General features: G+C 43.7%; 1 protein-coding gene across 1 annotated transcript in view; it reads right to left on the reverse strand.

Moving 5' to 3' along the window:
- The window catches only part of gna12a (guanine nucleotide binding protein (G protein) alpha 12a), a 41,648-nt gene extending 32,666 nt beyond the window's left edge, over positions 1-8,982 (reverse strand). Inside the window, exon 1 of the mRNA XM_055915220.1 lies at positions 7,992-8,982. Coding sequence (XP_055771195.1) covers positions 7,992-8,309 — 318 coding nt within the window. The 5' untranslated portion in view covers positions 8,310-8,982. The remainder of the gene's footprint in view (positions 1-7,991) is intronic.
- Positions 8,983-9,495: the final 513 nt, after the last annotated feature.

A 9,495-nucleotide genomic window follows, 5' to 3' on the forward strand; every position in this document is an offset into this window, starting at 1 on the left:
CAACCAGTGTATCTATCTACAACCAGTGTTACAGTGTATCTGTCTACAACCAGTGTATCTGTCTACAACCAGTGTATCTGTCTACAACCAGTGTATCTATCTACAACCAGTGTTACAGTGTATCTGTCTACAACCAGTGTATCTATCTACAACCAGTGTTACAGTGTATCTGTCTACAACCAGTGTATCTATCTACAACCAGTGTATCTGTCTACAACCAGTGTATCTGTCTACAACCAGTGTATCTGTCTACAACCAGTGTATCTGTCTACAACCAGTGTATCTGTCTACAACCAGTGTATCTGTCTACAACCAGTGTATCTGTCTACAACCAGTGTATCTATCTACAACCAGTGTATCTGTCTACAACCAGTGTATCTGTCTACAACCAGTGTATCTGTCTACAACCAGTGTATCTGTCTACAACCAGTGTATCTATCTACAACCAGTGTTACAGTGTATCTGTCTACAACCAGTGTATCTGTCTACAACCAGTGTATCTGTCTACAACCAGTGTATCTGTCTACAACCAGTGTTACAGTGTATCTGTCTACAACCAGTGTTACAGTGTATCTGTCTACAACCAGTGTATCTGTCTACAACCAGTGTATCTGTCTACAACCAGTGTATCTGTCTACAACCAGTGTATCTATCTACAACCAGTGTTACAGTGTATCTGTCTACAACCAGTGTATCTGTCTACAACCAGTGTATCTGTCTACAACCAGTGTATCTGTCTACAACCAGTGTATCTATCTACAACCAGTGTATCTATCTACAACCAGTGTATCTGTCTACAACCAGTGTATCTGTCTACAACCAGTGTATCTGTCTACAACCAGTGTATCTGTCTACAACCAGTGTATCTGTCTACAACCAGTGTATCTGTCTACAACCAGTGTATCTGTCTACAACCAGTGTATCTGTCTACAACCACTGTATCTGTCTACAACCAGTGTATCTGTCTACAACCAGTGTATCTGTCTACAACCAGTGTATCTGTCTACAACCAGTGTATCTGTCTACAACCAGTGTAACTGTCTACAACCAGTGTTACAGTGTATCTGTCTACAACCAGTGTATCTGTCTACAACCAGTGTATCTGTCTACAACCAGTGTATCTATCTACAACCAGTGTATCTGTCTACAACCAGTGTATCTGTCTACAACCAGTGTATCTATCTACAACCAGTGTTACAGTGTATCTGTCTACAACCAGTGTATCTGTCTACAACCAGTGTATCTGTCTACAACCAGTGTATCTATCTACAACCAGTGTATCTGTCTACAACCAGTGTATCTGTCTACAACCAGTGTATCTGTCTACAACCAGTGTTACAGTGTATCTATCTACAACCAGTGTATCTGTCTACAACCAGTGTATCTGTCTACAACCAGTGTATCTATCTACAACCAGTGTTACAGTGTATCTGTCTACAACCAGTGTATCTATCTACAACCAGTGTTACAGTGTATCTGTCTACAACCAGTGTTACAGTGTATCTGTCTACAACCAGTGTATCTGTCTACAACCAGTGTATCTGTCTACAACCAGTGTATCTGTCTACAACCAGTGTATCTGTCTACAGCCAGTGTATCTGTCTACAACCAGTGTATCTGTCTACAACCAGTGTATCTGTCTTCAACCAGTGTTACAGTGTATCTGTCTTCAACCAGTGTATCTGTCTACAACCAGTGTTACAGTGTATCTGTCTACAACCAGTGTATCTGTCTACAACCAGTGTATCTGTCTACAACCAGTGTATCTGTCTACAACCAGTGTATCTGTCTACAACCAGTGTATCTGTCTACAACCAGTGTATCTATCTACAACCAGTGTATCTGTCTACAACCAGTGTATCTGTCTACAACCAGTGTATCTGTCTACAACCAGTGTATCTGTCTACAACCAGTGTATCTGTCTACAACCAGTGTATCTGTCTACAACCAGTGTATCTGTCTACAACCAGTGTATCTGTCTACAACCAGTGTATCTGTCTACAACCAGTGTTACAGTGTATCTGTCTACAGCCAGTGTATCTGTCTACAACCAGTGTATCTGTCTACAACCAGTGTATCTGTCTACAACCAGTGTATCTGTCTACAACCAGTGTATCTGTCTACAACCAGTGTATCTGTCTACAACCAGTGTATCTATCTACAACCAGTGTATCTGTCTACAACCAGTGTATCTGTCTACAACCAGTGTATCTGTCTACAACCAGTGTATCTGTCTACAACCAGTGTATCTATCTACAACCAGTGTATCTGTCTACAACCAGTGTTACAGTGTATCTGTCTACAGCCAGTGTATCTGTCTACAACCAGTGTATCTGTCTACAACCAGTGTATCTGTCTACAACCAGTGTATCTGTCTACAACCAGTGTATCTGTCTACAACCAGTGTTACAGTGTATCTGTCTACAACCAGTTTTAGTGTATCTGTCTACAACCAGTGTTCCAGTGTATGTATCTATCTACTGGTAGTCACATAGCTCTTAGGTCTTTCACATGCTACACAAAGAAGCGTATTTAGTTAACCCAGAAGAGTCTCTTCTATGTTACAACCAATGTTCCCTCAAATTTCAGGTCTGCTGAGCGCAAACTTGAAAGTTGTGAAAATTCTGTGCAACTTGCAGCATGTGTTTACTGTGAACCCGGAGGAAGTGCCCGCTTTTGGGCTCCAAAGTGGCGCAGCAGGGCCTGACATTAACCTATTAGTCCACTTGCTTTTCAGATAAGGAGGTGACTGAAAATGTTGTCTTGTTTGATGCAAGAAACCAACTTACAAAATAAAATGCATTATTATTCCCATACCATTATTACAGAGAATCCGACAAATTATGCTACCCTCTGCCTATCGGCTACTTAGCTTAATCAAGCCTGTCTCAAAATACAACACTGCCCCTTTAAGACAAAAAAAAAACTCTTTACTTTACTCGCTTTTCAAAGATGTCTAGAAATGTACATGTTATGTGCTCTTGTAGGAAGCAATCACTCCCCCATTGCTGACTACAAATGATCTATAACTGGGCTAATAATTCCCTAATTAGCAAAGGATATGAACAAAATGTGCCCAAGTAGCTACATGCAGCTCTCGCTTTGATCTCAAAACAAGCGCATCTACTCACGACTGCTCATGCTGTAAACACAGTCCAGTTCAAAGTGAATGGCACAGATCCATATATGGCAATGGCCTATTTGCATATAGGCCTACTGCAGCTCTGATTGGTTATGCCACACAGGTCTGTGTAGAGTGGTACATGTCAATGCAATAGAATCCTACTTCAATGCGTTCTGCCTACAACAAAAGTCTTGCATAGATGGTTTTATTTTGGTATGTTGCATTAAAAGTGGCTAATATTGAGTTGATTCGATCACAATTCCCACAGTAAAGGGAAACGTTGATACTGTTACCTAAAGGAGAAAACTCTAGAACGTTGATAGTGTTAACTAAAGGAGAAACTCTAGAACGTTGATAGTGTTACCTAAATGGGGAAAACTCTAGAACGTTGATAGTGTTACCTAAAGGGGAAAACTCTAGAACGTTGATAGTGTTAACTAAAGGAGAAAACTCTAGAACGTTGATAGTGTTACCTAAAGGGGAAAACTCTAAAACGTTGATAGTGTTACCTAAAGGGGGAAACTCTAGAACGTTGATAGTGTTACCTAAAGGGGGAAAACTCTAGAACGTTGATAGTGTTACCTAAAAGGGAAAACTCTAGAACGTTGATAGTGTTACCTAAAGGGGGAAAACTCTAGAACGTTTATAGTGTTACCTAAAGGGGGAAAACTCTAGAACGTTGATAGTGTTACCTAAAGGGGGAAAACTCTAGAACGTTGATAGTGTCACCTAAAGGGGGAAAACTCTAGAACGTTGAGGGAAGTTCTCGTGCTTCTCTGTGCGGAGCTGATATTTATCCTGCGTGGCAGAGTCCCGGGGTGCTGCGCGCCTGCGCGTGGGCGCAGCTTAGAGCTTAGAACAGAAGCTTCTCCAGCCGACCCAGAAGATCCAGATATTGGGTTAAGTCATATTGGGTTAAGACCCCTTCTCTCTGTCTCTCTCCGCCAGCAGACATACAGTCTGACCGTGTGTGTGTGTGTGTGTGTGTGTGTGTGTGTGTGTGTGTGTGTGTGTGTGTGTGTGTGTGTGTGTGTGTGTGTGTGTGTGTGTGTGTGTGTGTGTGTGTGTGTGTGTGTGTGTGTGTGTGTGTGTGTGTGTGTGTGTCAGACATGTGTGTTTCATTAAGACCCCAGTAATTAAACAGGAGCTTTAAAAAATATATATGATGTTGTTAGATGTCTCTTTATAAATTGTCTGTGTGTGTGTGTGTGTGTGCATGTGTGCGCGCGTGCGTGAGTGCGTGCGTGTGTGTGTGTGAGCAGTGGTATAAAGTACTTGAGTAAAAATACTTTAAAGTACCACTTAAGTTGTTTTTGGGGGTATCTGTACTTTACAACTTTTACTTCACTGCAAAAGAAAATAAAAAACGTTTTACTCCATACATTTTCCTTGACAACCAAAAGTATTTTCAAATGCTTAGCAGGGCAGGAAAATGGTCCAACTTTACGGATTTATCAAGAGAACATCCCTGGTCTTCCCTACTACCTCTGATCTGGTGGACTCACTAAACAGAGAACATCCCTGGTCGTCGATCCTACCTCTGATCTGACTCACTAAACAGAGAACATCCCTGGTCATCCCTACTGTCTCTGATCTGGTGGACTCACTAAACAGAGAACATCCCTGGTCATCCCTACTGTCTCTGATCTGGTGGACTCACTAAACAGAGAACATCCCTGGTCATCCCTACTACCTCTGATCTGGTGGAGTCACTAAACAGAGAACATCCCTGGTCATCCCTACTGTCTCTGATCTGGTGGACTCACTAAACAGAGAACATCCCTGGTCATCCCTACTACCTCTGATCTGGTGGACTCACTAAACAGAGAACATCCCTGGTCGTCGATCCTACCTCTGATCTGACTCACTAAACAGAGAACATCCCTGGTCATCCCTACTACCTCTGATCTGGTGAACTCACTAAACAGAGAACATCCCTGGTCGTCGATCCTACCTCTGATCTGACTCACTAAACAGAGAACATCCCTGGTCATCCCTACTACCTCTGATCTGGTGAACTCACTAAACAGAGAACATCCCTGGTCGTCCCTACTGCCTCTGATCTGACTCACTAAACAGAGAACATCCCTGGTCGTCCCTACTGCCTCTGATCTGACTCACTAAACAGAGAACATCCCTGGTCGTCACTACTACCTCTGATCTGACTCACTAAACCTTACATGCTTCATTTGTAACGGATGTCTGAGGGTTGGAGTGGCTATCTGTAAATAAACCATCAAACACAAAGTATGACAATTGGAAACTGTTTCTAGCTCTCTCTGTGTGTGTGTGTGTGTGTGTGTGTCTGTGTCTGTGTGTGTGTCTGTGTGTGTGTGTGTGTGTGTGTGTGTGTGTGCGTGTGTGTCTCTGTGTGTGTGTGTGTGTGTCTCTGTGTGTGTGTGTGTGTGTGTGTGTGTGTGTGTGTGTGTGTGTGTGTGTGTGTGTGTGTGTGTGTGTGTGTGTGTGTGTGTGTGTGTGTCTCTGTGTGTGTGTGTGTGTGTGTTTGTGTGAGAGTGTGAGTGTGAGTGTGTGTGAGTATCAGAGAAAGAGAGAGAAACTAGTAGTCACTTCCTCACTACAGTGACACACACACACTCATGCGTGTTCGGGCACACACACACACACTAAGTCTGCTGGCTGATGCAGCGTTCACATGCTGGTCAGAACTAGGAAACTCTTGACGTTTCAGACTTGCTTAGAAAGTCGGTAGAATCCGAGTTCTGACCAGCGTGTGAACGTGGCACGAGAGCCAGACATGAGTCACACTGTGTCATAGTTAATGTGTTATAGTTCGGTACAAAGTGTACGTCTGGTATGCATGGGACCACTGATCCATTACATACAAACCTAACCACTGATCTAGAACCAGTTTTACTTAGTGTGGTTGTCTGACACCACTGATCTAGAACCAGTTTTACTTAGTGTGCACATCTGACACCGCTGATCTAGAACCAGTTTTACTTAGTGTGCACATCTGACACCGCTGATCTAGAACCAGTTTTACTTAGTGTGCACATCTGACACCGCTGATCTAGAACCAGTTTTACTTAGTGTGCACATCTGACACCGCTGATATAGAACCAGTTTTACTTAGTGTGCACATCTGACACCACTGATCTAGAACCAGTTTTACTTAGTGTGCACATCTGACACCGCTGATATAGAACCAGTTTTACTTAGTGTGCACATCTGACACCGCTGATATAGAACCAGTTTTACTTAGTGTGCACATCTGACACCACTGATCTAGAACCAGTTTTACTTAGTGTGCACATCTGACACCGCTGATCTAGAACCAGTTTTACTTAGTGTGCACATCTGGCACCACTGATCTAGAACAAGTTTTACTTAGTGTGTTTGTCTGACACCACTGATCTAGAACCAGTTTTACTTAGTGTGCACATCTGACACCGCTGATCTAGAACCAGTTTTACTTAGTGTGCACGTCTGACACTGCTGATCTAGAACCAGTTTTACCTAGTGTGCACATCTGACACCGCTGATCTAGAACCAGTTTTACTTAGTGTGCACATCTGACACCGCTGATCTAGAACCAGTTTTACTTAGTGTGCACGTCTGACACTGCTGATCTAGAAACAGTTTTACCTAGTGTGCACATCTGACACCGCTGATCTAGAACCAGTTTTACTTAGTGTGCACATCTGACACCGCTGATCTAGAACCAGTTTTACTTAGTGTGTTTGTCTGACACCACTGATCTAGAACCAGTTTTACTTAGTGTGCACATCTGACACCGCTGATCTAGAACCAGTTTTACTTAGTGTGCACATCTGACACCGCTGATCTAGAACCAGTTTTACTTTGTGTGCACATCTGACACCGCTGATCTAGAACCAGTTTTACTTAGTGTGCACATCTGACACCGCTGATCTAGAACCAGTTTTACTTAGTGTGCACATCTGACACCGCTGATCTAGAACCAGTTTTACTTAGTGTGCACGTCTGACACTGCTGATCTAGAACCAGTTTTACTTAGTGTGCACATCTGACACCGCTGATCTAGAACCAGTTTTACTTAGTGTGCACATCTGACACCACTGATCTAGAACCAGTTTTACTTAGTGTGCACATCTGACACCACTGATCTAGAACCAGTTTTACTTAGTGTGCACATCTGACACCGCTGATCTAGGACCAGTTTTCCCTGCCCCAGTCCTACCCATTCTATAGAGAGGGAAATGCACAAACGGACCTAATATCCAATGTTTTGTCAATGAGAGTAGAAGCTGACTTGGGATCAGTGTTCAGGTGACAAACTCCATTTACAGTAGAGAATAATAGGATAGACGCTGACTTGGGATCAGTGTCCAGGTGACAAACTCCATTTACAGTAGAGACTAATAGGGTAGAAGCTGACTTGGGATCAGTGTCCAGGTGACAAACTCCATTTACAGTAGAGAATAATAGGGTAGAAGCTGACTTGGGATCAGTGTCCAGGTGACAAACTCCATATATATTGTAGAAAATATTAGGGTAGAAGCTGACTTGGGATCAGTTTCCAGGTGACAAACTCCATATACAGTAGAGAATAATAGGGTAGAAGCTGACTTGGGACCAGTGTCCAGGTGACAAACTCCATATATATTGTAGAAAATAATAGGGTAGAAGCTGACTTGGGCCTAATATCCAATGTATTGTCAATGAGATCAACACTCAGAAGTTTAGCTTTTGAATGGAACTAACTAGGATGGGCCTCTGCACTAATGCGTGTCAATACAGTGCAAGGAGAATTGATTGAATAACGTTATTTTCCCTTGGAGAAATGCCATGTTACAATAACATAGGCCTGTTCACTGCATGAGTCACAACGGTTATAAGTCTTATCTAAAGTATTTATATTGGCTACCTTTATGATATTCTCAAAGATTGTGTCCCGGAAGTCTAGTAGAGCTTTCTTGTCGAACTCTTTTCCATTAATAATCCTCATCTGTTTGAGGAAGGTCGATTTGCCGCTCTCTCCAGCGCCGAGGAGAAGGATTTTCACTAGCCGCCTCACAGCACGCCTCTCTCGTGCGAGCATGGAATCAATCTCCCGGCTCCTCCGCCGAGCCTCTCGCTCCTGGACCGCGTCCCTTTCCCGGATCTTGTCCTTGCTGCCGCCCGCCTCTCGGGTGGCCTCGGCCGGCAGCAGGCAGCGGCTCAGGCTCCGCACAACTCCCGACATGGTCCGTTTTTAACCAACCACAACCCACCAAACTTCAGCAGAAACTTTTCATAATACGAGAAGAGTCCAGCCTACACTCCCATTCATTAGGCTACGGTTCGATTATACCATTTTAGTAGTAGCAGGGTTATCCAACTGAAGTAAACCCCCAGATTGTCACATTCCACTCCGAGGAAACAAAGTGAGAAATTAGGCTATTTCGAAATCCAAGTCCTTGGCATGATACAAGATAATCCACTCCGCTTCAATACACGTTTATTAGCTTAAACGTTTAAGTGGTTAGGATGATCAAAATGAGAATAAGATGTTGTCGTCCATTAAAACAGATCCTGTTTATGTATCCGTTATGCGCCGACCCGCTTAGTTACGCGAACTGGAGATACTCCCGTGTCCATTTTGGTTTAGAGTTGGATGTGTTCTCTTCTCAAATAAAGAACTAGCGAAGTGGACAAGGGGGGGAAAAACAACATAACCACCGCCGTGACAAAAGTCGTCCAACAAGCGTTAAAAACTCAGTATAAACGATTTCACCGTCCGTGTATCTAGACTAAAGTTTAGCCTAACAAACAAACTTCAGTAAAATAAAAGCAAACGTTGCCTCGATGTAGATTAGGAGGATCCCCAGGGGATTTCTGAACTTGAGAACACTGACAAAACGCACGAGTGAGTGGGAGCAGAGTCTGGCACAATGAATTATACATACACTAGGTGACTCACAGGGGGTGTTGTTTTGAAGCCACTGAGCCTCCATATTGCCACTCACCGCTGATTTTTTATTTATTTTGGAAGCTATATAAATGCGTTTGGCCTCGTAGTGGCCCCACACAGAGTTGGGCTGTAGTTGTAGTGGCCCCACACAGAGTTGGACTGTAGTCGTAGTGGCCCACACAGAGTAGGGCTGTAGTCGTAGTGGCCCCACACAGAGTTGGGCTGTAGTTGTAGTGGCCCCACACAGAGTTGGGCTGTAGTTGTAGTGGCCCCACACAGAGTTGGGCTGTAGTCATAGTGGCCCACACAGAGTTGGCTGTAGTTGTAGTGGCCCCACACAGAGTTGGGCTGTAGTCGTAGTGGGCTGTAGTTGTAGTGGCCCACACAGAGTTGGGCTGTAGTTGTAGTGGCCCCACACAGAGTTGGGCTGTAGTTGTAGTGGCCCCACACAGAGTTGGGCTGTAGTTGTAGTGGCCCC

This window comes from Salvelinus fontinalis, unplaced genomic scaffold, assembly GCF_029448725.1.
Source record: "Salvelinus fontinalis isolate EN_2023a unplaced genomic scaffold, ASM2944872v1 scaffold_0839, whole genome shotgun sequence".
NCBI classification, from domain to species: domain Eukaryota; kingdom Metazoa; phylum Chordata; class Actinopteri; order Salmoniformes; family Salmonidae; genus Salvelinus; species Salvelinus fontinalis.